The sequence below is a fragment of the Drosophila subobscura genome, chromosome J, assembly GCF_008121235.1.
Source record: "Drosophila subobscura isolate 14011-0131.10 chromosome J, UCBerk_Dsub_1.0, whole genome shotgun sequence".
NCBI classification, from domain to species: domain Eukaryota; kingdom Metazoa; phylum Arthropoda; class Insecta; order Diptera; family Drosophilidae; genus Drosophila; species Drosophila subobscura.
The window spans coordinates 10,825,688-10,853,615 of NC_048532.1; the positions used below are offsets into that span (position 1 = coordinate 10,825,688).

At 49.0% G+C, this 27,928-nt stretch overlaps 9 protein-coding genes and 1 long non-coding RNA gene across 11 annotated transcripts; 6 read left to right on the plus strand and 4 right to left on the minus strand.

The window, feature by feature from the left end:
- Positions 1-199: 199 nt before the first annotated feature.
- On the plus strand, positions 200-3,778 carry LOC117894115 (nuclear valosin-containing protein-like). Its single transcript, XM_034800994.1, is given in 11 exon segments — positions 200-216; positions 275-334; positions 498-621; positions 683-1,015; positions 1,080-1,136; positions 1,195-1,514; positions 1,516-1,521; positions 1,576-2,805; positions 2,865-3,197; positions 3,258-3,482; positions 3,547-3,778. Coding segments are annotated over 10 exon segments (2,751 nt in total). The 5' UTR covers positions 200-216; positions 275-277; the 3' UTR covers positions 3,613-3,778.
- Positions 3,779-4,432: 654 nt separating this feature from the next.
- LOC117893446 (mast cell carboxypeptidase A-like) lies at positions 4,433-5,170 on the minus strand. Its single transcript, XM_034800065.1, has 2 exons — positions 4,778-5,170; positions 4,433-4,714 (listed from the first exon to the last, which is right to left on the minus strand). Exons 1-2 carry the CDS (start codon positions 5,153-5,155, stop codon positions 4,433-4,435), a joined length of 660 nt encoding a protein of 219 aa, XP_034655956.1. The 5' UTR covers positions 5,156-5,170.
- A 1,183-nt stretch (positions 5,171-6,353) lies between these two features.
- On the plus strand, positions 6,354-6,723 carry LOC117895611. Its single transcript, XR_004648939.1, has 2 exons — positions 6,354-6,408; positions 6,473-6,723. It is a non-coding gene; the product is annotated as an uncharacterized LOC117895611 (long non-coding RNA).
- Positions 6,724-6,748: 25 nt separating this feature from the next.
- LOC117895601 (carboxypeptidase B-like) lies at positions 6,749-8,346 on the minus strand. The gene is made up of 2 exons (XM_034803349.1): positions 7,736-8,346; positions 6,749-7,672 (listed from the first exon to the last, which is right to left on the minus strand). Exons 1-2 carry the CDS (start codon positions 8,282-8,284, stop codon positions 6,764-6,766), a joined length of 1,458 nt encoding a protein of 485 aa, XP_034659240.1. The 5' UTR covers positions 8,285-8,346; the 3' UTR covers positions 6,749-6,763.
- A 3,211-nt stretch (positions 8,347-11,557) lies between these two features.
- LOC117895603 (carboxypeptidase B) lies at positions 11,558-15,323 on the plus strand. Its single transcript, XM_034803351.1, has 5 exons — positions 11,558-11,786; positions 13,727-14,402; positions 14,460-14,570; positions 14,638-14,792; positions 14,916-15,323. Exons 1-5 carry the CDS (start codon positions 11,698-11,700, stop codon positions 15,205-15,207), a joined length of 1,323 nt encoding a protein of 440 aa, XP_034659242.1. The 5' UTR covers positions 11,558-11,697; the 3' UTR covers positions 15,208-15,323.
- On the minus strand, positions 13,716-27,487 carry LOC117895610 (histone H1-gamma, late-like). Of its 2 annotated transcripts, XM_034803359.1 has the most exons (3): positions 26,877-27,487; positions 25,990-25,995; positions 13,716-13,726 (listed from the first exon to the last, which is right to left on the minus strand). In XM_034803359.1, the coding sequence occupies exons 1-3, from the start codon at positions 27,407-27,409 to the stop codon at positions 13,723-13,725; spliced, it is 543 nt and encodes a 180-aa protein (XP_034659250.1). In that variant the 5' UTR covers positions 27,410-27,487; the 3' UTR covers positions 13,716-13,722. The 2 variants fall into 2 exon arrangements, with proteins under 2 accessions (XP_034659250.1, XP_034659251.1); XM_034803360.1 differs by lacking the exons at positions 13,716-13,726; positions 25,990-25,995 and having other exon boundaries at positions 26,819-27,114; positions 27,391-27,474.
- Positions 15,564-18,353, plus strand: LOC117895604 (carboxypeptidase B). The gene is made up of 2 exons (XM_034803352.1): positions 15,564-16,559; positions 17,992-18,353. Exons 1-2 carry the CDS (start codon positions 15,583-15,585, stop codon positions 18,302-18,304), a joined length of 1,290 nt encoding a protein of 429 aa, XP_034659243.1. The 5' UTR covers positions 15,564-15,582; the 3' UTR covers positions 18,305-18,353.
- LOC117895606 (carboxypeptidase B) lies at positions 18,487-19,944 on the plus strand. The gene is made up of 3 exons (XM_034803354.1): positions 18,487-18,575; positions 18,636-19,538; positions 19,599-19,944. Exons 1-3 carry the CDS (start codon positions 18,502-18,504, stop codon positions 19,894-19,896), a joined length of 1,275 nt encoding a protein of 424 aa, XP_034659245.1. The 5' UTR covers positions 18,487-18,501; the 3' UTR covers positions 19,897-19,944.
- On the plus strand, positions 20,499-22,006 carry LOC117895605 (carboxypeptidase B). The gene is given in 4 exon segments (XM_034803353.1): positions 20,499-20,634; positions 20,692-21,591; positions 21,651-21,888; positions 21,890-22,006. Coding segments are annotated over 4 exon segments (1,278 nt in total). The 5' UTR covers positions 20,499-20,560; the 3' UTR covers positions 21,956-22,006.
- Positions 22,313-23,792, minus strand: LOC117895607 (carboxypeptidase B). The gene is made up of 3 exons (XM_034803355.1): positions 23,659-23,792; positions 22,709-23,599; positions 22,313-22,646 (listed from the first exon to the last, which is right to left on the minus strand). Exons 1-3 carry the CDS (start codon positions 23,730-23,732, stop codon positions 22,349-22,351), a joined length of 1,263 nt encoding a protein of 420 aa, XP_034659246.1. The 5' UTR covers positions 23,733-23,792; the 3' UTR covers positions 22,313-22,348.
- Positions 27,488-27,928: the final 441 nt, after the last annotated feature.

Below are 27,928 nucleotides of genomic sequence, written 5' to 3' on the forward strand. Positions count from 1 at the left end.
TAATAAACTACAAAAATATAGGCTAAACGAAACTAATACCTAAAGGTTTTGGCTTGCAAAAAAACTAAAAACAGCATTTAAAATTGCTTTGCCAGCATTTTCTATAAAATTAAGAGCAACAGTAAAGAATATCGATATGTAGCTCAGAAACGAAAAGCAACACAGTGGAAACAGCGATATTACCCGCCGATATCGACGGCGTCGCTTGCTTTTGCGGTAAAGTAAATTTGTTCTCGTGTGGAATTTTTGATAAATTTCAGATGTCAGATTTCAGAATATGAAGAAATCCAAGCCTCTGCTACACGACCATTTGATTACGATTCGAGTGAAAAAGGTGAGCATTGCAATTAAATCAAACTAAATTTTTGCAACAGCAGCTAGCCGGCAAAACAACGTCAGATGCCGATGCAAAAAAAAAAAAAAAATTAGGACGAAACAAGGTTAGGGCGCAGAATTGGCGTTTGTTCATTTGTTTTGTTTTTGTTTTTCTACTGCAGTATTTGGAGGAGCACATTGGCGAGACGTATCTGGATGTGAAGCTGATGACCAAGGAGTTGATGAGCAAATATCCAGAATATTCGCGACGCAAATTTGGACCATTCAGGCAACTAGTGCATCAAGGTACGACTCACATACCGACGCCGCCAACCCATGTGCAGCAATTAAGCATTTTTGTTTGCAGCATTTAAAATAATCTCGGACAGTTATAACTTGGACCAGGTAAGCAGCTCGGAGGAAGAGTGCCCCAGCGAAGAGTCAGAGCCGCCACAGAACAGTGTCATGAACAACATGATGAACAGCCTGTACAGTCAGTCGCGCAAGTCGCTGGCCAACAAGCCAAGCACGGAGCCCATTGACATATCCAGCGGCGATGAGGGTGAGGATGATGCACCATCCACCACCAATGCAAATGGAGATGCTGCACAGGCACCGCCACCGCCCATCATCAGCAGCAATACGCTGAAACGCATCATGAGCGATGAGGGAGAAGCCAATACAGTGGCGGCCAAAAAAGGTGAGCAGGCAGATACAGTGCCTCCAACACATGGTTGGAAATTAATTTTTCTCCTTCTTATTAGCAGTTAAACCAAGCACCAATATCATTCAAGGACCTGGCCAGGAACCAGCACAAAAGTGTGAGTCCAACTCTGGGATCTTCCCCTTGTAGCATGCATTTACCAGCTCTGCTTTCAGTCAATTCGGGCTCCGGCAAGAACCACTCTGATGGCTGTTCACGCAAGGATCAGCGCAACTCCTCGATGCTTTACCAGCAGCTGCAAAATCAATCGCCATCGAGTCGTCCGCGCAAGAACAAAAGGGAGCTGGAGCTGCAGCATATCACTGAAAGTTTCCGCGACATTGGCGGCATGGACGGCACACTGAAGGAGCTCTGCGAGATGCTCATCCACATCAAGTCACCGGAGTTTTACTTCCAGTTGGGGCTGCTGCCCGCCAGAGGTTTGCTCCTGCACGGTCCACCCGGTTGTGGCAAAACCTTTCTGGCGCGCGCCATTAAGTGGGGTAAGTGGAGGCAGACACTGGAGACTTTGTGGTTTATTTATGACTTCCTTTTAGCAACTGAAAATGCCGCTGCTGGAAGTGCCGGCCACAGAGCTTATAGGTGGCATCTCCGGTGAGTCGGAGGAGCGCATACGCGACGTTTTCGAGCAGGCCATGGACTCGTCGCCCTGTGTGCTCTTCATCGATGAGATTGATGCCATCGGTGGCAATCGCCAGTGGGCGGCCAAGGACATGGAGCGTCGCATTGTCTCGCAGCTGATTAGCAGCCTGGACAACCTGAAGGCCACGGAGTTCGGGCAGTCTGTGGTGGTGATTGCAGCCACCACGCGTCCCGATGTGCTCGATCCTGGACTGCGTCGCATCGGACGCTTTGATCATGAAATTGCCATACACATACCATCGCGCAAGGAGCGACGGGAGATCATGCGCATTCAATGCGAAGGTTTGTCCGTTGACCCCAAGCTCAACTACGATAAAATTGCGGAGCTAACGCCCGGCTATGTGGGCGCTGATTTGATGGCTTTGGTCTGCCGTTCCGCCGCCATTGCCGTGCAGCGGCGTTCCATGAAGAAGTTCAGGGAGTTGCATGCGGCCAGCGAGATGAACATGACCACGGTGACGCTGGATGATGATGAACCCAATGATGTGTCGATTGCAAAGGCCAAGGAGGAGGCTGAAGCCAAGAAGGAGGACGACAAGGCCGACGGTGACAAGGCGGACAAAGACAAGTCGCAGGTGGAGGAGGAGAAAGCAGATGGCGACACTGAGAAAGGTGCCGAAGGAACTACAAATGGCCAGACGCCCGACAAACCCTCCGACGCAGCCATGGAAGTGGATGAAGTGCCGCCGCCCCAGAAACAGAAGCAACAGCAGCAGGAGTCAACCGCCAATGATTATTACGAGCCCACTTTGGCCGAGTTGACCAACTTTCTGGACAATCCACCGGAAGAGTTCTCCGATCCGAATTTCTGTCTCACTTTGGAGGACTTTTTGGACGCCATCAAGGTCATGCAGCCATCGGCGAAGCGTGAAGGTTTCATCACTGTGCCAGACACCACCTGGGAGGATATTGGTGCGCTGCAGGACATCCGTGATGAGCTGAAGCTCGCTGTGTTGGCGCCCGTTAAGTATCCCGAGAAACTCGAGCGCCTTGGGCTGACGGCACCTTCGGGCGTGCTGCTGTGCGGTCCACCAGGCTGCGGCAAGACGCTGCTGGCCAAGGCCATAGCCAACGAGGCGGGCATCAACTTTATATCGGTGAAGGGCCCCGAGCTGATGAATATGGTGAGTTCTCAGACAACTAGAAGCAGCTTCGAGTCTTACTTTTACCCTTTCTCTTACAGTATGTGGGCGAGAGTGAGCGTGCGGTACGCGCGTGCTTCCAACGCGCACGCAACTCGGCGCCTTGTGTCATTTTCTTTGATGAGTTCGACTCGCTGTGCCCCAAGCGTTCGGAGGGCGGTGATGGCAACAATTCGGGCACGCGCATTGTCAACCAGCTGCTCACCGAAATGGATGGCGTGGAGGAGCGCAAAGGCGTCTACATTCTGGCCGCCACCAACAGGCCGGACATAATCGATCCCGCCATACTGCGTCCTGGACGTTTGGACACCATCCTCTATGTGGGTTTGCCTGAGCAGAATGAGCGCGCGGAAATCCTCAAGGCAACCACCAAGGTGAGCATTTTGTGCTGCTTTCATTGTGAAAACTTTATTCATTGCCGCAACTCCACACAGAATGGCACGCGTCCTGCTATGGCCGATGATGTCGATCTGGATGAGGTGGCTGCTGAAACCAAGGGTTATACCGGCGCCGATTTGGCTGGCCTCGTCAAGCAGGCTTCCATGTATGCGCTGCGTCAGTCGCTCGCCGAGGATGACAACAATTTGGAGGGTTTGTGTGTGCGACGGCAGCACTTTAAGGATGCACTGAAGCAGCTGCGTCCGTCTGTCAGTGAGCAGGTAATAGTGAGACCAGCCTCTGGCTAGATTTTTTGCACTCATTTTGAACTCTCTTTTTCTGCAGGATCGCAAAGTATACGAAAAGTTGCGCCAGAAATATGCCGCACCGCGTGTGCCCATTGCTAAGTAAATCTCAACAAATCATTCAATTTGTTGTTAATTAGTCGTTAAACATACACAAACAACAAGCCCCACAACAACCCATCAATATTAAGAGCGAAAACAAACGAGGAATTCCCCCACACAGAAACATCCCATTTAAACCACGAAATAAAAGCCCAAAGCTAACGGTACAACTGGGCCAACACATTTAATTTTGTTAACTAACGCAGGACACAAAACCAACAACAAATGTCTATAGAAAGACGCCCAACGGCAGCTTTGGTCCATCGCCATGAGCGCCACGCGCACGCACAGGCGGCGCAGAGGCAACTTTCGGCATTTGTCGTGGATGCAGGCCAGCTGTGGCTTTGCTGCTCTTTTGCAGCTTCAGGATGGACTCGTGCTGTGCACGCACCGAACGCTTCACACGCTTCTTCGGTTTCTTGGGCGTCGGCTGCTGCGTCTCTTCGGTGTTCGCAGTGGCTGCTGCGGCTGCTGCGGCTGCTGCCATGTCTGCGCTCTCCATCTTTTCCTCGTAGCGTTTCTCCGCCGTTTCCTCGTGACACAAGTAGAAGATGTAGCCAAAAACTATGGCATGAAGCAGTAGTAAAAGCATCACTACAATCAGAAAGTATTTGCGATATTTGCGCATCCAATGAGCTGTGTGAATTGGAGATTCTCCACTGCCACCATGGACAGTGCCGTCTCCTCCACTTCATCGTTGAAGTCAGTATCTAAATGCTTCCGAATCGTTGCCAAGGCATGCCTCTCCGCCTTGGATCGCTTCTTTAGAGGAAACACTCTGGTTCTGCCATAAATGGGATACGATGGGACACGTTTTCGAGCACTTAACACACCAGCGATGGCATCCTGACAGCCACTGGAAAAGTCTTTGGACTGCGAGTCCGATTGCTGCGCAAATGGTGAATTGGATTGCATATTGGGCGTTGCGGTACGGGGCTTGTAAGGCATCGCGCATGGCGCTCGGAGAAGGGTCGCTCGCCCTTGTACGTGTTGCGATTCATCTTGCCGGTGCCGCTGTTCCAGAAGATGTCGTAATTCCGATTGCAGTCGGTGCCCACGAACTTGGTGGACTTGTGCGGGCGTCGATTCTTGCGCCAATTGGGATTCTGCAGAGAGAAATTCGGGAGTTTAGGAAGGAAGTGTGTGCCGCAGCTTGCTCCTTGACCCACCTTGTTCCTGGAGTACTCATAGCCATCGGGATTAACCAGCGGCACAATGATGAAGCGCAGCTTGCGCAGCACTTCGATATTCCGCGTATGCCGCTCCGTCAGCTGATAGATGCAATTGAGGGCAGTCGTCACGCCAATCCACTCACGCGCATGCGTGCCCGCCTCAATGAAGATTGTGTTGCGGCATTGTTCACCCTTGATCACCACGGGGCAGGGCGTCTTGCTGTTCGCTGGTAGGTGCACCTGTGGTGGAGAGTGCTGTCGAAGCTGCTGTGAGAGCTCGAAATTCGCAGAGTTCATCCAATTGATTTCCAGGGCGCGCACCTCGCGCCGCTCGTGCGTCAGGCCCAGCGTGTAACTGCGCACAGCGTCAGGCATACGACTCTATAGAGTAGAGAAAAATTAAGGAATGAATGCCACAACGATGCCTTACAAGCGCCGTGCCGCAACGCCCAATATGCAATCCAATTCACCATTTGCGCAGCAATCGGACTCGCAGTCCACCGACTTTTCCAGTAGGCAGTCAGGATGCCATCGCTGGTGTGTTCAGTGCTCGAAAACGTGTCCCATCATATCCCATTTATGGCAGAACCAGAGTTGTTTCCTCTAAAGAAGCGATCCAAGGCGGAGAGGCATGCCTTGGCAACGATTCGGAAGCATTTAGATACTGACTTCAACGATGAAGTGGAGGAGACGGCACTGTCCATGGTGGCAGTGGAGAATCTTTTGGCCAATGCGGAGCTACAGCTGCAGATTGAAAGCCCTCCAATTCACACAGCTCATTGGATGCGCAAATATCGCAAATACTTTCTGATTGTAGTGATGCTTTTACTACTGCTTCATGCCATAGTTTTTGGCTACATCTTCTACTTGTGTCACGAGGACACGGCGGAGAAACGCTACCAGGCAAAGATGGAGAGCGCAGACATGGCACTGAAGCAACTCTTCCGCGTGCTGAGATGGGTGCGCTGGACCTGAGATCTTTTGAGTTTCTTCAGCATTTTGATTTCATTTAGTTATTTGCTTTACCCCTTGTTGTCTTTGCGTTGCGTTTCGATTTGGCGGGCAACATTTTGCGAGCAGAAAAAAAAGAAAATAACTTTTGGAACAGGAAAAATTACAAATTATTTTCACACGAGAATTTAATGTTTGTGCCGTCGCAAATTGGGGTCGCAAAGATGAGTTCGCTGCCAGTTTGTGGCATATTATTGGCAGAACTCAAAAAAGAGTTTTTGGCCGAACGCACACTGTGTTTCTCCTGATTTTGATGCTTGTGTCGTCGGAAACAAAACTGAGCTCTGCCAGTTTGTGGCAGCAGTTGGCAGCTCTTTGAGGCCTCGCCTGCTGTGTTTCACCTGATTTTTGATGCTCAACTCCAGCCGCTCGATCAGCAGCAGGGCGAGACGTGCTCGCTGCTTGGGATTGTCTTCCATTGTGTGGTCCGCGGGCACTGGCAGTCAGAGTTTGGAACCATAAAGAAATGGATCGAGTTGGTTTTTCTTTGGTTTATTTGATTTATTTTCATTTAAGCGAAGAATTTCCATGGCTTTTATTGGCTTTTGGCTTTTATAGCCAAACGGCAGCACTTTAAGGATGCACTGAAGCAGCTGCGTCCGTCTGTCAGTGAGCAGGTAATAGTGAGACCAGCCTCTGGCTAGATTTTTTGCACTCATTTTGAACTCTCTTTTTCTGCAGGATCGCAAAGTATACGAAAAGTTGCGCCAGAAATATGCCGCACCGCGTGTGCCCATTGCTAAGTAAATCTCAACAAATCATTCAATTTGTTGTTAATTAGTCGTTAAACATACACAAACAACAAGCCCCACAACAACCCATCAATATTAAGAGCGAAAACAAACGAGGAATTCCCCCACACAGAAACATCCCATTTAAACCACGAAATAAAAGCCCAAAGCTAACGGTACAACTGGGCCAACACATTTAAATTTGTTAATTAACGCATTACACAAAACCAACAACAAATGTCTATAGAAAGACGCCCAACGGCAGCTTGGGTCCATCGCCATGAGCGCCACGTGCACGCACGGGCGGCGCAGAGGCAACTTTCGGCATTTGTCGTGGATGCAGGCCAGCTGTGGCTTTGCTGCTCTTTTGCAGCTTCAGGATGGACTCGTGCTGTGCACGCACCGAACGCTTCACACGCTTCTTCGGTTTCTTGGGCGTCGGCTGCTGCGGCTCTTCGGTGTTCGCAGCGACTGCTGAGGCTGCTGCTGGCTTGCTCTCCATGGAAACTTCGTTGCCCGCACCGTCGCCTGCTCCTGCCTGGTAAGTAGCTGCCGCTGGCAGCGCTGGCTCCGTCTCTCGCTGTATTTGATGCCGCAAATCGTAGGCGCGCTTGCACATCTCCCGTATGCCGTACCAGCTCTCGTGGCCTATTTGGCTGATCATTTCGACGGGCGGTTGGAAGCCCAGATCGCGCGATGGCAGCTCCATGACCAGAGCCATGGGCACGCGTAGCACACCGTAGACATAATCCACCACGGAGCCGGCAATTGTGCGCTTGGTGAGGCAACTGATGCTGCCCGTGCGATACTCCCGTCCGTTGTAGGATTTGATGGCACATTTGCCGGAGTTGGCCAGCGTGCTGAGTTCGCGCCAAAAGAGCGGCGGATCTCGGCTGTAGCCCCAAGGATACATAATGCTCTGGCCGTACGAGTGCAGCGACAAAAAGAACAAAAGATTGGGACTCAAGCGGTCCAGCATGCTGCGCAAGGCGCGTGTCTCCGGCTCGGAGAAGGGTCGCTCGCCCTTGTACGTGTTGCGATTCATCTTCCCGGTGCCGCTGTTCCAGAAGATGTCGTAATTCCGATTGCAGTCGGTGCCCACGAACTTGGTGGACTTGTGCGGGCGTCGATTCTTGCGCCAATTGGGATTCTGCAGAGAGAAATTCGGAAGTTTAGAAAGGAAGTGTGTGCCGCAGCTTGCACCTTGACCCACCTTGTTCCTGGAGTACTCATAGCCATCGGGATTAACCAGCGGCACAATGATGAAGCGCAGCTTGCGCAGCACTTCGATATTCCGCGTATGCCGCTCCGTCAGCTGATAGATGCAATTGAGGGCCGTCGTCACGCCAATCCACTCACGCGCATGCGTGCCCGCCTCAATGAAGATTGTGTTGCGGCATTGTTCACCCTTGATCACCACGGGGCAGGGCGTCTTGCTGTTCGCAGGTAGGTCCACCTGTGGTGGAGAGTGCTGTCGAAGCTGCTGTGAGAGCTCGAAATTCGCAGAGTTCATCCAGTTGATCTCCAGCGCGCGCACCTCGCGCCGCTCGTGCGTCAGGCCCAGCGTGTAGCTGCGCACAAAGTGCGGATAGCGATTGCACAGGTAATCCATATACTGGCAGATTTGCTTGTGATCCAAATAGTTGTGCAGCACATCGGGACGGGGTATGATGACACGACGTGGGGGGACAATGGGTGGCTCAGCAAGCGCCGCTTTGCCCCTTGTTGGCTTTACGTTGCGTTTCGATTTGGTGGGCAACATTTTGCGAGCAGGAAAAAAATGAATTTTTGGTTAGAACAATTATTTTCACACGAGAATTTAATGTTTGTGTCGTCGCAAGGGAAACGAAACTGAGCTCTGCCAGTGTGGGGCAGCAGTTGGCAGATCTTTGAGGCCTCGCCTGCTGTGTTTCACCTGATTTTTGATGCTCAACTCCAGCCGCTCGACCAGCAGCAGGGCGAGACGTGCTCGCTGCTTGGGATTGTCTTCCATTGTGTGGTCCGCGGGCACTGGCAGTCGGAGTTTTGTGCGCCACTGGCACAGGCACCCGAGTGGCACTGGGGCAAGGATGGGTAACTGGAGCAGCGACAACGTTTAATAAGTTGGGCTGGCATGTACGAGTATTTGCGGAATTGGATTTGGATTTGCCAGACATCCCTTTTCGGTTCCTGTAGCTGCTTCTGTTCCTGTTTTTGCTGCCACAAAACGCAAATATGCTAAATGTCAGACAGCCGGGCTGGGGCTGACGTGACTCGTGGGCGTGGATGCAGGCGTGGGAGTCCCCAAAAGGCACGCTTCAATGCAAATAACCAGAGGCACAACAGAGCCGCTGGCGTGCAGCCTGTCCCACGAGTAGAACACAGTCGTGGTCGTAGTCCTGTGAAGGGTTTTACATGGGGCCAAATCATTGGGAGATTTGCCACTGATTTACACTGTGCAGCAGGGCAGGCCAAGGTATTTTTTGTAACCATAAAGAAATGGATCGAGTTGGTTTTTCTTTGATTTATTTGATTTATTTTCATTCAAACGAAGAATCTCCATGGAGAGTTGGCTTTTTCTTGGCCAGCTGGAGATTCCAGATTATTTGCACCTTCTATGGGCTTCTATATGCTTCAAGTATCTCTCTTTAGTGCCCCACTTTCGCTTGTTCCTTCAACCTGTTGCCTGGTGTAATATTTATTCACTGCCTGGGCAAATGTCATGTCAACGCAAAGAGTCAAAAGTGTGCCTCAAACATATGTACATAGCCACCTTTTATATAACAAAATATATACTGATATATAGCTAAATATATATCTGTGTATATGTAGCACAAATTGCCACACAATAGGCAACAGTCAGTTGGCAACCAGTTGATTTATACGGCCACCCCCGCCACCCCTTGGTTCGTGCCGCTTTTCATTTAACGGTCTTTTAGGCAACTTCCTGACACAGTGACTGCCATATATTTGCATCCAGCTATGTCTACATAATGCATTGTTACTCTTTGCTCCACTTAGCTACCCTGTAAATATAGAAGTTTGGGTGTTTTAGTGGAAATATTTGTGGCATTTGCTGCTGCAAGTTTTCTGCGGCTTTTAATTGAGAGAGAAAAATTAGAAAATTCATTGTAAATAATGGGATAATTATTATTGTAAATATTTGTATTAAAAATACAGGATATATTGCAGTCTTTTAGTTAGTAATTTCTTTAAATATATTCCCCTGGCACATCCTTTTGTACACACACGCAAAGGCCCAGCCAAAAGGAAGCAGCCTGCCCCAGTCAGTCAGTCAGTGGGTTGATTCTCGCTTATTCTCCCCCTTCTGAAGTATGCACATTATGTCATTAGCATGTTGCCAACTTTGTTACATTTTTTGTTTGTTTGTTGGCTGTCTCCCGGCTTACAAATGAACGAACAACAAAATTCCCAACAATTATGCCAGAAAACGATTTTCAGCAACTTCCGCCCTGGACCTGCCACAACAAAACAAGAGGCAGGCAGTTCCTTTCAGTAATTTAAGTTTTATTTATCCAATTTGGCATAGTTTTTGGCTACATTTTCGATGCCAATAAACACCCAATTCAGACAACAGATTTCTGATTTCAAATTTCATGTTCATGGCCGCACGCACCTTTTGTCCACTTTTGTTCGAGTTTTTTTCAGATGCAAATCTTTGACTCCAACCAAAAGCCGCCCCATGCCTTGAAGGCGAAACAAAAGCACACCAAATAATAATAGATCTTTCCTTATATATAAACACAGAGCTAATGCCAGCGATGGCTGCGACAAGATAGCAAAATTTTTATTTAATTTTTGACTTTTTGCCGCGTGCAAAGTAAAAGTTGAATGCCCTGCGGCGTCTCTCTCTCTTAAATAAATTTTAAAATGATTTAGAACATAAAATGCAGAACTGCCATTAAGCTTAATTTTAAATGCAAATTTTAAGCGCTTAAACTAGTTTTTTGTTGGCAGTTTCACCGGAAATATGGCAGTCCATCTGCCTGCCCCACGATGAGCTCCCCGAGTGTCGATCGCTGATAGTGCGGAAGTGCCACCGCAGCTGGTGGCCAAGTGTTATAATTACGCACAAAAGCAAAGTCAAGACATCAGCCAGCAGATGTGAAGATCTATGGATTGTTGATCGTGACGTTGAGACGCTCTCAAAGATTTAATGAACTTCATTTTGGGCTGACACTGTAACCAGAGTTGGACTCTTCCTTCCGCCTATCTTCTGCGGTTTTGACCTTGCTTTATTTTTGGAAAGTTCAGTGCCCAAATGTCTGCTCTGCCCATCCAATTGGATAACTTTCAAATACGAATGCATAGAACACTTGTCCCAGCAGCATCATCATCATCTCTCGGACTTGGGACTTGACATTAGGAAGCCAAATACGAGTTCCTCGTATAAAACCCAGTAAATAAACAAGCAGCAGCTTCAGAATCGTTTCACGAACCGCCACATGCGGATGCAAACACACAACAACAAAATATATCCACAAATAAATCGAAAAGAACAGAAAAAAACAAGTTTCCAATTTGCCAGCGAGAACCAATCAAATAATTATCGCACGCAATTCAAGAAAAGAGCAAGAACTTAACATAAAACTAAAAGAACGAAGAATCAATAACCCTTAGAGTTATATTCGGAAATATATATAGACACAGACGCGTGCCGCGTTTTATCATCCAAATTTTGGGGGATTTTGGATCAGCCTTCCCGCAGCGTTGCTGTCTCGTGACGCGTTCCGTGTTCGAAAACTGGTCGCCTGACCTTGACACTCACTTTTCTAAACAATAAGCGCGGATTTCGGCTTCGGCTTCGGCGCTGGCCACAGCATCGTCTTCTTTCTCGGCCGCAGCTCGTGCTGGCCGTCAGTCTGCGCCCGAAACGGAGATGGAACGCACGGAAACCTAACTCCACCCAAAACCCAAAACGAAGTGCTTAACTAGTAACTAACTAATTTGTGTGCTCTTCGTAAACGTTGCATAATCGTGCAACAAGTGCAGCCGTGCAAATAACAAATAAAAAGTGCAAAAAGAAAAGGAAAAATAAAATAAAACAAAAATCGTTGTGCTTGTCCATGCAATTGCATATTTTAATACATAATTGGCCAGGCGATTTAACAAAAGATTGTGCATCTATACATACTATATAGTAGCCGTATCATCGGAGGCCACACGGAGGCAAAAATGTGGCAGCGAATCGTGTGCAGCTTGACGCTGTGTCTGATCGCTTTGGCGGGCAACAGTCTGGCCAACAATCTGGCCGGCTATGAAGGGTAAAAATAATGCAAAAAAATTTAATTATCATATCCAGCGAAACGAGTAAAAATAATCTGAAAAATGTAGTACCCATCAATCAAGGCAAGACGCGACTTTAGGGCCAGTCATTAATTGGATTTTTTTTTGCTTTTTGTTGCCAAAATCTTTTAATGGACAGCAGCAAAACGGGTTTGTGCTTACCTGCCCCTCTATGATCCGCATCCTAGCGATGTCTTCGTGGAGGTTGATTCTCTATCAATTGTATGGCGCCCAGTGCTATGGAACCAAACATTATGTAGCAGTCCAGGGTGCTGGGCTGTGCCACCTGCAATTTGAGCGCCATGCAGGGTATGATTAGTACGGATAACAGCCACAAATAGCGATAGATCTGGTAGAGCCATTGGCCATATTTTTGAACACGATTTTGGGGCATTTTTGGTAATCTCTTTTTGGAAGGAAAAATGATGAGCTACTGGGATTTGGTTTAGGATATTTGAAGGATTCTTATATGATCTTTTATGGGTTATATTTTATGCCTCAAAAACTTCCTTAATGCTTAAAACTTAAAGTAAATATTAGCACTTTATCTCCACCTTTATTTATTCAATAAATACGCTGACCATGGCCGTTGTGTAGCGCTTAGAAGCCGTCATAATGAGGCATTCACTAAACGTTTTGTCGTTTTGGTCAGCAGCCGGGCATAAACGAGCAATTCCCATTGATAATTTGCGCGATTTGTAATTGCCGGACAGACAGAATCCAACAGCAGCATGGAGCAGCATCATGTAGCCTCGTGTGGTGGTGTACTCCACGATGATGGATGATTGCTTTGCGGTTGTAGCCATGATGCACCACCAATGTGGTCCGTATTCCGTTTGGCAATGACTCTCATCAATTGGTTGCTTCCTTCCTAGTCGAGAATTTCAACACCTAAAATTTAAAGAGATTTACATAGATTTTCCACAAGGCCTTTCGCTCAACAATGGCCACTCATTTGGTTTGGTTTTGGGAAAAACTAACAAAATTCATAGATGTAAACTGTAACTTTATGTAAAAATTGAAAAATGATAAACCAGCGGTGGGTCTTAATTAAATTATCATTCAGTTTCCCCTTCCCCGTTGACTGCTGCCACACGTGATTCGTACACAGGTGCAAGAGCAGGGGCGTGTGGGGGGCCAGTGATGAATATGCATGGACCCAAAGACGTTTGTTGCTTGTTTGGCATTGCTTTTGCCTGTCTGCCTGCCTGTTGCTTCATTATTTCTAGTCCGTTGTGTGGAATTTTATGAAATGATAAATTGGCCACAAATTTGTTAGAGGTGGCAAAGCGCCAACAAATACGTTTTGGGGAGAGACGGCGCCGATCCGCTTTGCATAAATTTATGAATCAACAACTCACTTTGACGCCGCAGCGAGGGCGATGGCGAGGGTGAGAGTGGAGGCCGATTGCGAGTGCGAGAGTGCCGTAAATTAATTTGTTGTCCAATTAGCTAGAGACATGTGGAGCAATCATCGGGATTTCCCTAAGCAGAATGCAGCAGCAATTGGCATAATAAATTTGTGCGGATTAAGGTTTTTATCCGCAAATGGGAAAATAATTATTACGATTATTTAAGACAAATATCCAAATTGGAGAAAGCTCTGCCCTTTGCATTGCTGCATTGCCGTTCGGATCTCGCTGAGCGCAGCTTCGCTCAGCAGCATAGAGACGCAGACAACGAAGAGAGCGAGCTTCCAGAGCGAGCACGCTTAGCAGTGCAAGCAGGTAGAAAGCTTAGCATGAAAGTATTGCAGCAACAAAAATACAGCAAAGAGCAGTTAGTCGGTTGGTTCTCAGCTCCCTGCTGAAAGCATCAATGCATTGCAACATCAGCGCCTGTGAATGTTGCTTTGCATCTCTGTATACATTAAGCAACAGTTAAAAACTATTTAAAACTCCTTTAATTGCACTTTTAGCTATACAAAATACACCGTAGAACATGGCAATGAGAATGCCTTCCGCTATATGGTTGATCTGCAAACGAACGAAACGGATTTGGACTTTTGGCTGCTCACCCGCAACATGTCCGTGCTGACAGTGAGTCCGACGCTCAAGTCGCAATTCGAGTCGCGTCTCTCCAATCTGGGTGTCAGCTATCAGGTGCAGCCGCTAATGGAACTGATGGCTGCCTTGCAGGCAAACAGCACGTATGCGGATGAGGATGTCGACGGGGAGTACGAGGAGTGCCAGTCGGCAGACTGCGGCGAGTCGCAGCGACCACGTCGTCGCTCGCGTCGTCAGGCGCGTGGCTTCTTCTCCCACTATCCGCGCTACAACGAGATTCTCAGCTTTATGAGCGGCCTGGCCTCACGCTATCCCCAGTACTGTCGCTACGAGTCGCTGGGGCGCTCCAACGAGGGTCGCCACATTGCTGGTCTGTCCATTTCGCTGAATACGAGAACGCGGCCGCGTCGTGTGGCTTACATACAGGCGGCGGCGCATGGCAGGGAGTGGATCACCACCCAGACGGTGCTGTATCTGGCCTACGAGCTGCTGAGCAATCTGCGCGCCTTCCAGCGTGTGCTGCAGGATGTGGAGGTGTTCCTGGTGCCGCTGGTCAATCCCGATGGTTATGAGTACACGCACACGTCGGTAGGTGGCAGTACATTGTTTACGGATTATAGATCTAACCTTTTGGTTTACTTTCAGGATCGTTTCTGGCGCAAGAATCGTCATAGGTATGCCGGCCATGCCTGCTCTGGTGTGGACATCAATCGTAACTTTGGCAATCATTGGAACTATCAGGGTGCCAGTCAGAATGTAAGCGACTTGTTGCACTTGCCATTGACCTTCCCCGAGAACTTAATCCGATTCATTCTGCTTGCAGCTCTGCTCGGAGGTGTACTCGGGCACGTCGCCCAATTCGGAGCCGGAAACATCGGCCGTTGTCCGCTATTTGGAATTCAATCGGCATCGTGTGAAACTCAGCCTGGATGTTCACTCATTTGGCAAATTCATTTTTTATCCCTACGGCTATGCGAAGTGAGTAACCAGGGGCGGGATGGTTGTTGTGTCCAGACATGCAGCGAAAAGAAATTCAATTTACTTTTCAATTATTTGCTAAAAGCAATTAAATCCGGAATATTTCCATTTAAATTTCCACAGAAACACAGTGCCCCCCACCGTGGGAACATTGCGCTCGGTGGCCCTGAGAGCCGCCAACCAAATCGGCAAGTACCGCGGCACTCGCTACACCATCGGCACTTCGGCCTCCATTCTGTACGAGGCTTCCGGCAGTTTGGATGACTTTGCATACGGCAGCCTGGGCATACCACTGTCCTACACGCTCGAGCTGCCCGGCGATGAGTTCCATGTGCCATCCTCGGACATCATAAACGTCTGCAAGGAGACATTTGCCGGCTTCGTGGAGTTTATACGACATGTCAGTCTGTACTAGAAAAAAGACCTGCCCTGCCTCTGTATTCTGTAAGCTGTTGCAGCAAATTGAATTTATTGTTTGTTAACTAAACTAATTAGGGATTAAGCATTAAAGAGATGAAACAATTCATGTAATTGGAGAGAGTTCTGAGAGGAAACGTTGCGAGACGCAGCACGCACCGCGGCACTACGCAAGCAGCAGCGGTGTTCCCGTGCCCGTTTACCAGTGGGGTGTACCGTTGATAAACACCAATAAACGGAAGCATATAAAAGATGCCGCGCTGGTAACGTTAGCCGTCGGTTTGGGTCTCCAATAAAATGATAAAACCCCGATAATACCATAATTTCGCGTAACATTTTGGTAGCTCAGTCAATATCGGGCCATCAAGCAGTTATGACATTAATTGGAACGGCCATTCTGTTGCTGTTGCTGCTGCAGACCGCTGTGCTGTACGCCTGGCAGGACTACAAGGACTACCATGTCTATGAGTTGACACCGCGTGATGCCAGCGAGCAGAGTCTGCTGCGACAGTTGGCTAGGGAGCAGCCGCAGTGGGACTTTTTGGGTCCACGCCGCAGGCAGAACGACAGCACGGTGCGGGTGATGGTGCCACACGAGGAAGTCGCCAGTTTGGTCAGTCTTTCCGATAGCCAAGGACTGGAACATCGCCTGCTGATTGATGATCTGGCACCGCTGGTGCAGGCGCAGCGAGCCGAGAATCTGCGCCAGAAGCAGCGCCTCCAGCTGCCACACATCGATGTGCTGGCGGCCTTCTACACTCACGCGGAGATCAATGCGTATCTGGACAGCCTGCCCGAGCGTTACCCCAGGCGTGCACAGGTCAAGCAGTTTGGCTGGAGCTACGAGCGGCGACCCCTGAAAGTCTTGACCATCAGCAACGGGGATGGGCGCCGCGACAAGCCGGTGATCCTCATCGATGGCACGGTGCACGCGCGCGAATGGATCTCCCCCTCGATGGCGCTGTACATTATCCAGCAGCTGCTGGAGCACTTTGAGGAAAATCAGGAACTGCTGCAGGACTACGACTGGGTGATTGTGCCCGTGGTGAATGCCGATGGCTATGAGCACACCCACTCGGAGTCCCGCTACTGGCGCAAGACGAGAAAACCCACCACGGATCCCGAGTGTGTGGGCACCGATATCAATCGGAACTTTGGCTACGAATGGGGACACGATGAGGGCTCTTCGTCGCTGCCCTGTGAGGATATCTACCGTGGCGAGCGGCCCTTCGATCAGCCAGAGTCGCAGGTGCTGCGGGATATACTCCTGACTTATGGCCAGCGTCTGACCTGGTACCTGTCGCTGCATTCTTATGGGAACTATTTCCTGCTGCCCTGGGGCTACACAAAGTGAGTCTGAAAATGGAATTTTAGTCACCGATTTATTGGGCTTCTAACACATATTCTTGTGGTGGAGTTTCCTCTTTGATTTCGAGCACTTTTCGATGGTTTTCTCCGCCATGGCACGCAGCCCAATCCAAGTTTCCTCCACAAGTTCGCTTATGAGATGCCTGGGAGGATGGAAGTCAAATGTGGCATTGCCTCTTCTCCCCGGTAGTTCCAGCGTATAGGCCAGGGGGAAACCAATGCTGTAGGCATAGTCCGTGGAGGTGCCACCCGCAGGATACAACTCGTGACTGGCCTTTGCCTTGTACTTTGTGGGTGAATCGAATGGCGCATTGGCCATAGCAGCCACGCCAGCCTGTGCGATCTCAGCATGCTCTTGGGTGTTTTTGGCAGCGATTCTGGGAAAGATTTATGATTTAATAGGTTACTGTGTTGGTTTGCCACTCACTTTGCATATGACCATGGGTAGAGCATCCATGAGCCATGCGAATGTATGGAAATATACAAGATTCCCCTTTCAGTCGCCATCAAATGGTGCATGATCTGCCGCACAGCTCTGGACTCTGGCTCGGAAAAAGCCGCACGACCACAATACTTTTCGTGGGAACATGGATTCTTCGAGGTCGATGCACCATCCCAACCCACGGCGAAGTTTCTGTTTAGATCAGTTCCATGGCAGCCAAGTCTATTGGGGCTGCGGTTCTTTCGCCAACGAGGATCGATGGTGCGCGAAAAGGTGTATCCATCTGGATTGACCAGCGGCAGTACAATCCAATCGTAGTCCTCGAGCAGTTCCTTGTTTAACTCAAAACCCACCACGAGCTGATCGATGGCGTACAGAGCTGCAGCTGGTGTGAGCCACTCCCGGGCATGGAAGGCGGCATCTATGAAGATTACCTTCTTATCCCTGCGCCCATCTCCGTTCGTGATGGTTATGCTGCGGAGTGTGCGATGCTCGTGGGTTGTACCCCAATCCTCTAGCGTCACGCGACTGGGATAGGTGTGGGCCAAGCCATCCAGGTAATCCAGTATTTGCTCATAGCTGTAGTAGTCGTGAGTCTGCAGGGCAGCTCTTTGGAGTCCATGGAGAATCGCAGCCTGAGCGCCGAGTGCAGCGACAATGAGGAGTGCAAACAGTACTCGAGACATTCTTGCTGCGATCGCTGTGGGATGTAGTCGACTCCCTTTATAGCGAGGCTACGAACACATTCTGTGTGGCATGGCATTTGGGATTTATGGGACATGTGGAGATAATATGAAAATTTCTAGTTAAAGCCGCGGGAATGGCCATGTTATCTGTGTGCGAGAAAGGGAATTTCTATAATTAAAATAAGTTTAAGTAAGTAAGGAAAGTGTGGGCTATATTTAAACAATAGATTGGAATATTTTGCAGACTTATATTAAAATTCACTCACCTTTCCCTCTTCCCTTGCAGCTCCCTCCCGAACAACTACGAAGACATGATGGCGGTGGCCGATGCTGGTGCCATGGCCATTGTACATGCCACCAACGGCATCTATTCTTATGGCAGCACCTACTACGTCCTGTATCCCACCTCGGGTGACACCGCAGACTATGCGCTGGGCGTGGCAAATGCCACTGTGGCCATGACCATGGAGCTGCCTGCTGGTGGTTTCCTCGGCTTTGATCCCTGGGTCTCGCACATTGAGGGCATCGTCAGCGAGAGCTGGGTGGGTGTGCGTGCCATGGCCGTGGAGGTGATAAGACGTTATGGCATCCACCGTTGAAGATCGTAAATAAATAGACATTAATTCGTCGAATTGCGATAGTTGTGCTGATCTCTTGTGTGCGATCAGACGAGTTCTCCATTATTTATTGATGTTCGAAGCCGATTAGATAGGGAAGCGGTTGGGTTTCTGGCTGGGTTTTGGGCTATTTAAGTGGCAGCAACACGGCACGCGGTCGCTTAGTTAGAGACAGAAAGATGACGAAGCTTTTGGGTTTGTTCGTTCTGCTGCTGGGTGCCGCACTGGTGGCCGCCGATCAGGACTATGAAGGGTAAGGATAAGCATGGATACTCCTCGTGGTTGGTTGTTTATATCGGGAGATTCCTTCTAGTTACCGCATCTATGAAGTGACGCCAGAAAATGCTCTCCAAGGGCAACTCCTGCATCAGCTCAGCCTGCAGGGTTTCGATTTTCTCAGCGAGAGCCGTCTGTTAGGTCGTCCAGCGCGAGTGATTGTCAGTCCCGCGCAGCTGGCGCAGTTCGAGGAGCTGCTTGAGGGCCAGCAGCTGGCACACAGCCTCATCAATGACAATCTGGGCGCCTCCATTGCCGAGGAGTTTGCACTGCGACAGCTGCAGCGTCGTCTCAGTCCCATCACGGGCAAGGGGCGCCTCAGCACCGAGCGCTACTACACCCACGAGGAGATCATCAACTACATCGACGATCTGGCCGAGCGCTATCCACGTCGCGTCTTTGTGCGGACTGTGGGCTGGTCCTATGAGAAACGTGTGCTCAAGACCATCACCATCACCAATGGGGATGGGCGCGCCGGCAAGAAGGTGATCTTCATGGACGGTGGCTTCCATGCCCGCGAGTGGATATCCCCGGCGGCAGTGCTGTATGTGATTGATCAGCTGGTGGAGCAGTTTGAGCAGAACGCCGACCTCCTGCAGGACTACGATTGGGTCATCCTGCCGCTGGTCAATGCCGATGGCTACGAGCACTCACAGAGTGGCACGCTGGCCCGCATGTGGCGCAAGACCCGCCAGCCGTACACGTACGCTGGACAGACCTGCTATGGAGCCGATCCCAATCGCAACTTTGGCTTCCACTGGAACGAGGAGGGCGCCTCCTCCAATCCCTGCGCCGACACCTTCGCCGGTCCGACGCCCTTCTCCGAGCCGGAGACGATCGTGGTGCGAGATCTGATGCACACGCTGGCGGATCGCGGCGTCATGTATCTGACCATCCATTCCTATGGCAACTACATCCTCTACCCCTGGGGCTGGACCAGGTGGGTTTCCTCTATCCTTTCCCCCATCCTTTGGTCTAATCTTAAGCGTTAATCTTCCAGCGATCTGCCCGACACCTGGGAGGATCTGGATGCAGTGGCTCGCACTGGCGCCGAGGCCATTGAGAATGCCACGGGTACCGTTTACACCTACGGCTCCTCCACCAATGTGCTGTACATTGCAGCGGGCGCTAGCGACGATTACGGTTTCTATGCTGGCTTCAATGTGTCCATCACCATGGAGCTGACGGGCGCCGGCAGCATCGGTTTCAATCCCCCCGTCACCCGCATCGACGAGTTCGTCACCGAGACGTGGATCGGCATTCGTGCCATGGCCGAAAAGCTCATTGAGATTTACTAGAAGTAAGCTGCGAGCGCAAATAAAACTTAATTACAAATACAAAACGAACACAGATAAACAAAAAAGAAAGGAGAAAACAGAAATGGACATGATCGGACATGCACGCACATAAGCAGACATCAATAACATGAAGAGAGCGAGAACATTATATACTGTAAATGTTAGCTGCATGTTATCTGTATGTTGACTACTTTAAATAACATGAAGTGAGAGCGACGAGCGCATGTTAAACTCTAACGGCATGTTATCGCTATGTTAATTACTTTGAGGGCTGTTAAAGCGCGCAAGCGGCATTTGTTTTCGTGTTTTGTTTTGTTCGCAGCATTTTCGATGTGTTCCGTAATAAAGTGCGTATTATTAAGAACTTAAATACAGTACATACTTACAAGTGTGTACATTTAGTAAATATGTAGCAATAGCTATAACAACTTTAAATGGTGAATTTCCGCGCAAATTCTGGTATGTAGTTTGGCGCAGTGCATTTCGGTGGCACATGTACAATGTTTTCCGTTAATTTTATTGTGAACAATCAACATCCTACCATAAAGTTATATTTTGTTTTCTGATTTGAAACCTTTCTCGCTGATTGGGTCACAGATAACGTTTCGATGTGGCCGACGATAGCACCGAATTTTATTTCTCCGCGAACTGGCAACGTGGAAAGATGTCAATTTTGTGGCTTGTGCTCGCGCTGAGCTGCCTGCTCCTGCAGGAGGTGCAGTCCAACAAATACGAAGGGTAGGACACAGCAATAATACCCCATGGATGGCCTCAACTTTGTTTGTTTTCCTTTAGGTACAAGATCTATGAGTTGGCGAAGCCGAAAGCCCGCATAGCTGTGCTAGATCAGGCGCTGGCCTTGTTGGCCCGAAATGACACACACTATGAGGTGTTCTCGAGCGGCAGTCAGCCGGCACGCATCATGGTCCACCCGGAGGAGCAGTTAAACTTCGTCCAACTGCTGGACGGACACGCCCTGAGCTACAGGGTGCTCAACAGCAACGTGGGTCGCACCCTGCGCCGACAGTTTGCCACGGATCGCAAGCTGCGCAACAAGTTCCCCTACCGAGGCAACGGGCGACTGGGCACGGAGCGTTTCTACAGCCACGGGGAGATCAATCAGTACATAGAGGACCTCGCACAAGAGCACCCACGCCGCGTGTACGTCAAGACCGTGGGCAAGAGCTACGAGAGGCGCCTCATGAAAACGGTGACGATCACGAACGGTGATGGCAGGCGGAATAAGAATGTCATCTTCGTGGACGGTGGCTTCCATGCCCGCGAGTGGATCTCCCCCGCTGCTGTGGTTTACCTCATCGATGAACTCGTAAACAATCTGTCGGAGAATGCGGATATCCTGCTGGACTACGATTGGGTCATCCTCCCAGTGGTCAATCCGGATGGTTATGAGTACACCCAACTATCGGAGGATACGCGCATGTGGCGCAAGACCCGCAAGCCCAGCAGCAACGACTGCATTGGCACGGATCCCAATCGCAATTTCGATTTCCATTGGAACGAGGAGGGCGCCTCGGAGAATCCTTGCGCTGAGACCTACGCCGGCTCGAAGGCTTTCTCGGAGCCAGAGGCTCAGGTCGTGAGCGATCTTATCCACAGCTACGCAGCTCGCGGCAAAATGTATCTCACGCTGCATTCCTATGGCCCGTACATACTCTACCCATGGGGCTGGAGCTCGTAAGTGCAACTCCAATCTTAGTTCTGCATCCCTTTAATCTGTTTCTGTTATTCTCTAGAGACCTCCCGGACACCGTTGCCGATCTGCATGAGGTGGCCCAGGCTGGCTTTGATGCCATACTCGCCGACACCGGCACCTTCTACGTGATTGGCAGCTCCACGAACGTTCTCTACGTGGCGGCTGGTGCCAGCGATGATTATGCCTTCAATGCGGGCTTTCCCATCTCATTCACCATGGAACTGCCGCCCGGCGGCACTGGCTTCGATCCACCAGCCTCAGCCATCGATCACATGGTTAAAGGAAACTTTCGTGGGCATTGCGGCCATGGCACGCAAAGTGGTGGAAAAGTATCCACTTGCTTAATCAATTTATGGGACAAATACGCATAATAAATGCAGCAATAATAACAAAGTTTGAGGCGATAAAAACAGCGTTGGAGCGAGCAGCAATCTGCGTCTAAAACTATTCTATTTCTGCTGATAGCCAAGCGCTGATCGTGGTTCCATTTCGAAGGAACTTTGATAAGGCAGCGGCGCCACTTGACTTCGATGATCTCAATTAGCTGACAACGATAGCTGCGGCTCGAGAGTCGAGTGGCTCCAACAATTATGGACAGTGTGTCATGGCCAGCAGTCGTATCGCCCGAACAACTCCCAGCGGGGCGCCTCCCAATGGAATACAAAATGAGGAAACTTCATCGCGCCCCAAAGGGTAAGTGAGTTTTGGGGGAATATCGTGGGTTTTATTGCACTCCGCTTAGTACTTGTCAACGACCTTCTGGGCCATGGCCTTGATGCCCACCCACGTCTCATCGACGTAGGGCAGAATCTGGGCGGTGGTGGGATTGAAGCCAGTGCCGCCAGCAGGCAGTTCCATGGTAATGGAAATGGGGAAATCGGCCACAGCAAAGGCATAATCATCACTGCCACCAGCAGCGGCATAGAGCACATTGGTGGAGCTGCCCACGGTGTACTTGGTGCCAGTGGCAGCCTTGATGGCAGCAGCGCCAGCCTGGGCCACATCATCAATGTCGCGCCAGCTAGCGGGCAGGGAGCTGTGGGGAAAGGGATAAAGGTTGAATGATGATCTCTGATCCTCCATCTGTCAATTACTTACGATGTCCAGCCATAGGGATACAGCAGATAGTTGCCATAGGAGTGCAGCGTCAAATAGAACTTGCCGCGACTCTTCAGACTCAGCAGCAAGTCGCGCACCAGCTGGGTCTCCGGCTCGGAGAAGGCCGTCTCGCCCTTGAAGGTGTCCGCGCAGGAGTAGCTGGAGGCACCCACCTCACCCCAGTGGTAGTCAAAGTTGCGATTGGCATCGGTGCCATAGCAGGAGGAGCTCACGGGCTTGCGGGTCTTGCGCCACATGCGGGTGCTCGTGTGGGTGTACTCATAGCCATCGGGATTCACGACCGGCAGGATGACCCAATCAAAGTTCTTCAGCAGCGCCGAGTTGGCTGCAAAGTTCTCCACCAGCTGATGGATCACATACAGCGCACCGGCGTGGGCGATCCACTCACGGGCGTGGATGCCCGCATCCAGGAAGATGACGCTCTTGCCCGACTTGCCGTCGCCGTTGCTGATGGTGATGGTCTTGATGTCACGATTCTCGTACGACTTGCCGGCCACCTGCACGGACACACGACTGGGATAGGCAGCGGCCAGCTCATCCAGATACGCATTGATCTCCGCGTGGCGATGGAAGGCCGTGAAGCTGATGGCACGCGAGGCCGAGCGTTGGGCCATCAGGCGCTGGCTCTGGTTCTCCAGCTGCTCTTGCCTAAGGGACACACCCAGATCCTCATTGACGACTGTGTACTCCACGTCGAACTTTTGCAGCAGCTGCTCAAAGCCCTGCTGATCCTGGGGCTGCACCATCACACGGCTGGCTGCGTCCAGGGAGCGTGGCATATCGAAGAAATCTAAGTCCGCATTCTGGGACAGGCGCAGCAGCAGCTCCTTCTCGAACACGGAGCGCGTGTTGATGTCGTAGATTTTGTAGCTAAAGAGGAATCGATATCTCACTTAACTGGACAATCCGTATCGAAGTTCCCCACTCACCCATCGTAGCTGTCGGCTGCCAAGGCAGCGCCGCACAGCGCCAGCAGCAGGAAAGCAGCGCAAAGTTTAAACATTTTTTCTCTGGAGGCTCCGTTCCGTTCCGTTGGGTTCCGGCACGTTGCGTCTATTGTGTTGTACAATCAACTGGCGCTAGCTTATATAGAGGAGGCTCCCAGTGCCACTTCTCGCTCCATAGAGTATTCGACAGCTCGCGTCTTATCGCGTGGCAGGTGATTCCGATGCGCGTTGAAGAATTTTTGATCAGACAAACTCAGAGCCGCGAAGTGCTATCAGTGCTATCAAGGGTTTGTGCTGGCTTCTTTTTTGTTTCAAGTATTTTTGTTGCTATTGTTGCTGTTGTGTCTGTCAAATGCTTTGAGCAATTCATTGGAAAATCTCTCAAAATTTACAACCAATGACAGGCCTCAGTCGCTACACATAAATTTTGTGCGAGTCGCTGGATTTTCCCTTTCTGCTCCATGACGTTGTGGCAAATGAAGTGCTCATAATGTGTGATTGGTTTCAAGCTAAAATTAAACGTAATTTAAGTGTTTACAACGTGTGAAGGATACTGGCAAAATGAGTGCCAAAGAAGTGCCTCAAAAGTGCTCCAGAGAACAAATATTTGTTTCCCCTTTTAAGGACTTTTAAATCAAAATTTCAATGTGTCATTCAGTCATACGATTTCTGCTTTGTATTTTTGGGCTGGCTCATAAATATTTGTCTTTTGTTTTTACGCAATAACTGCTTTGATTTATAGGAAAGTCTCTCCCGTCTTTTGGCCTCAGTCTTCACTCTGCTGTGCCCAATCTCTGTCAATTCTTGTCGCTGTTTCACTTGCTTGATTGTTTTGGCTTTATCAGTTTTGTGTGTGTTCTTTTCACTTTAAAAACAATGAAAACTCTATGCATGCCTAGTGGGTCCTGCCTGCCACAAAAAAAAGAAATACCCAACAATAAAAAAACGGCAACGTCTGAAACAGACAAAAAACTCGGACTGGCTGCCGCGCGCACACGAAATATATTTGAAAATTTATTGCATTTCATGAGTTTTTCCATATTTGTCTGCATTTGTAGGCAGACTTTTTGGTCGGGCAAAGTTTTTCGGGCTGCTGCAAAAACAAATAGGAAAAACACAACAAAAACGAGGAAGTTGCTTACTTAAAACTGACAATGAGCGGCATGGAAATGACAAAAAACAGTGCGGAAACTGTTGGATCGTAATTTTGAATGGGAGGCGACACTAGCACCAGCTCCCAGCCACTGCCCTGCAAACACCAATAAGGCCTAAACCTCGCCCGCACATTGTGGAAAAGTTTTTATATTCCCTACGAATTCCCCAAGGGCTGAAGGGGTATATCGGGATTATTAATTGCATTGAAATTCGAGTACTTGGAAGTTAATTTAAGGTTAATTGAGTTCTTTTATCATTCGTCTAACATTATCCCTTAAATTTGGGTTTATTTTATGAAATTGAAAGGCAAAGTAGAGTTCTGTTTGATGCTGTTTTGTTTCTTCACTTTGGCTGTGATATTTAGCCGATTGAAGAGAATTTTAGGAAACATTTATGGGCTCATTCTTTAGGACTTTTCGCACTACTTTTGCACTTTATATTTCTAATTACTGAGTGGTCTTTTTTTAAATGCAAAGCAAAACAAATAAATATTTTTCTATATATTTTTAACACATTTTCAGAATTTATTTTCAATAGCTTAACATTTTCTTTCATAAATTCTTGTTTTGGAGGAGCACTCCCGTAGCTTCTCTCACTTGCTGCTGCCATTAACAATTAGTAAAGATCTAACTTAAAGTTTATCGAAGAGCATTCAACTGTTAGCCTATGTTGTTCTTACCTCCCAAATTTCTTTTGTTTTCTGTATGCACTGTCCATAGAATGTAAACGTAGTGTGGAGTGCGTTTGATTCACAGTTCTTGCGGCACTTTCTTTTTGGTTTTCTGAACAAACTTTCTGCCCGCAGTCACAGCCATTGTTCACACAAATATTTCCCCATTTGATGGCAGAGAGCAGAACTTAATAGGGGCTTTAATTGTTATGGATGGCAGCGACCAAATGACTTGCAAGTAGTTTTCAAAAATTCATTAGTCTGCCATTTGCATTAATCCGTTGGCCAAAAGTTGGATCTTTAATTTTCATTTTGCATAAATTAAGTTGCCGCCAATGACTAAGCCCACAAAGGGACCTGCTCGCAGCTCTCTCCCCATACCCCCGCGCTATAAATTCGAGCATGAACTTGCGGCTTTTATTGCTCTATTAGAGGGGTGAAAGGAGTGGACCGTGGGGCGGCCGGAAAGTGTTGGAGTGTCAAAAAACTTGGCCCTGGGGGTTGAATTTTAATTAAAATTCATCTTCACATTTAATCAAATCAACGCCCAACCCCTGGCAATCCTTTGGCCTGCCACTGACATCGACACTGGCTGGCTGGCTGGCTGGCTGGCTTCTAATTAAGTGCGAAAAATCGTTAAATGCAAAATCAAATCGTGCAAAAAGTAATTGAAGAAAGTTCGAGGCGGAGTCGGGGTTTGGCTTAAATTGTTTTTCATTGTTAAGGCCACAGAAATGTGCTTGGATAGGGTTAAGTGGGTGGCTCGCTGGTGTCAAATATTTACAATCTATTATGTAAACGCTTTGCAGGTGGTTGGGCAGTGGCAGGAGGCTGGCTGGCTGGTTGGCCAATTTTCTTAATTGCCAGCCGGAAATCCACGCGGCAGTCTCAGTGTCTCTCAGTCGTATTCGTACTCCAACTCGGATGCGATTTGCGCTTAAATTTAGCAGCCCATCCGCCCCAGTCAGTTCCCCAGCTGCTTTGAGCTTTGTTTTGCCCCAAGGCCGAACCATAATTGCGGGGGTATAAAATCGCGACCCACCTCGCTTTTGGCATTCATTCGGCGCCGAGAACTGCAAGCCCCAACATGAAACTCGCACTCGTCGCGCTCTGTCTGATCTCGTTGCTGCCACTGCTGTATGGCCTGGAGCTTGCGGATGTGCAACAGGCTCTGGGCATGCCCCAAACGGTGGACGCTGCAAAGCAACTGAATTTGGAGGCACAACAGGAGCGGACAACAGACAAGAAGCCACGCAATTTGGACAGCTTGCGGGGTCTGGGATGAGCAGCAGGAAAACTGCAGCAAAAATGCATAAATAAAAGCTAAGAAAATCTTTATTTGATTCTCTAATTCTTCTTCTTGGCTGGAGCGCACTTTTTGGCCGCCTTCTTGGCCTTGGTACGAGCGTTAATCTTATTCTTGGGCTTTGAGCATCCTTTCTTGGGCTTTGTGAGGCGCTTCTTGGGCTTCGAGGCGCGTTTCGTGGCCCTGCGACAGAGCGATTTCCTTGCCTTGGCTTTGCCCACAGCTGACTTCTTGCGTTTCTTCAACTTGTTGCAATCGGCACCATCAGTAAGCATGAAATCTGTTGCTGCCAAGGCAGCGGCACATGCAGCCCAAGCGGAGTCTTCAGAGTCTGCAGAAGTTGGGGTGTAACTTGCTACACGGACTTCTAGTTGACGATGCACACGATTATTATTTGGGGCAGCATCTATTAGCCATTGCTGCCTGCGGTCCCCGAGATTCTCATTGTGCCTGTTGACGCTGCCTTGCTGTGTGGACGATGCTGGCACAGCGACGACATTGCATTTGCTTTCCACCACAGAAGTGCAAGAGAGATCTTCACAGTCTTCCAAGCCATTGGTGCAGGTCCATGAATTTGAGGATAAACGATTTAAATCAGACATTTTGGAACTTTTACGAAATAATTATAGAAATTCACAAAAAAATTTAATTTTTATTTGTACGTGTGAACGGAACGATCTACGAAATTATACTAAACAAATGAAAGGTTTTTGGCTAGACGAAACAAATTTGAAAACTCACAGACGACTTTGATTTGGGGTTTTTCGTTGTTTTCTAAGTTTTTGCTTTTTATGGGATTTGTTGGAGTTTTCTAAGCTTTGAATTTCTATTGGAATGATAGCCAAAAATCCAGAAAAAGAAGTTCTGAGGTTCCCCGAGAGTGTTTTCGCTTGAATTTTGCCATAGAATCAAAAATATATTTTATTTTATATTTAAATTATTTTTTATTCATTATTTTTCGAGTGATTTGTAGAAATTTGAGGGCTTTTTCGAGTTTTTTGTAACACTTTTAAGCCATAAATAAACTCCAGCTTGGTGCCGCTCCAATAACAAAATCCATCCATTAATATGCAAAAGCTGCTTGGTATAAAACTCATATGGGCTTAACGCAAATGAAAGGC

Coding starts and splice junctions, on each gene's coding strand:
- LOC117893446 (XM_034800065.1), bottom strand. CDS start 5,155: ATGCCTGACGCTGTGCGCAGTTACACGCTGGGCCTGACGCACGAGCGG. Junction 4,715..4,777: donor ATGAGTACTCCAGGAACAAG/GTGGGTCAAGGA, acceptor TTCTCTCTGCAG/AATCCCAATTGGCGCAAGAA.
- LOC117895601 (XM_034803349.1), bottom strand. CDS start 8,284: ATGTTGCCCACCAAATCGAAACGCAACGTAAAGCCAACAAGGGGCAAA. Junction 7,673..7,735: donor ATGAGTACTCCAGGAACAAG/GTGGGTCAAGGT, acceptor TTCTCTCTGCAG/AATCCCAATTGGCGCAAGAA.
- LOC117895603 (XM_034803351.1), top strand. CDS start 11,698: ATGTGGCAGCGAATCGTGTGCAGCTTGACGCTGTGTCTGATCGCTTTG. Junction 11,787..13,726: donor AATCTGGCCGGCTATGAAGG/GTAAAAATAATG, acceptor TTGCACTTTTAG/CTATACAAAATACACCGTAG. Junction 14,571..14,637: donor ATCAGGGTGCCAGTCAGAAT/GTAAGCGACTTG, acceptor TTCTGCTTGCAG/CTCTGCTCGGAGGTGTACTC.
- LOC117895604 (XM_034803352.1), top strand. CDS start 15,583: ATGACATTAATTGGAACGGCCATTCTGTTGCTGTTGCTGCTGCAGACC. Junction 16,560..17,991: donor CTGCCCTGGGGCTACACAAA/GTGAGTCTGAAA, acceptor CTTCCCTTGCAG/CTCCCTCCCGAACAACTACG.
- LOC117895606 (XM_034803354.1), top strand. CDS start 18,502: ATGACGAAGCTTTTGGGTTTGTTCGTTCTGCTGCTGGGTGCCGCACTG. Junction 18,576..18,635: donor GCCGATCAGGACTATGAAGG/GTAAGGATAAGC, acceptor GATTCCTTCTAG/TTACCGCATCTATGAAGTGA. Junction 19,539..19,598: donor TACCCCTGGGGCTGGACCAG/GTGGGTTTCCTC, acceptor TTAATCTTCCAG/CGATCTGCCCGACACCTGGG.
- LOC117895607 (XM_034803355.1), bottom strand. CDS start 23,732: ATGTTTAAACTTTGCGCTGCTTTCCTGCTGCTGGCGCTGTGCGGCGCT. Junction 23,600..23,658: donor GCAGCCGACAGCTACGATGG/GTGAGTGGGGAA, acceptor ATTCCTCTTTAG/CTACAAAATCTACGACATCA. Junction 22,647..22,708: donor TATCCCTATGGCTGGACATC/GTAAGTAATTGA, acceptor CTTTCCCCACAG/CTCCCTGCCCGCTAGCTGGC.
- LOC117895610 (XM_034803359.1), bottom strand. CDS start 27,409: ATGTCTGATTTAAATCGTTTATCCTCAAATTCATGGACCTGCACCAAT.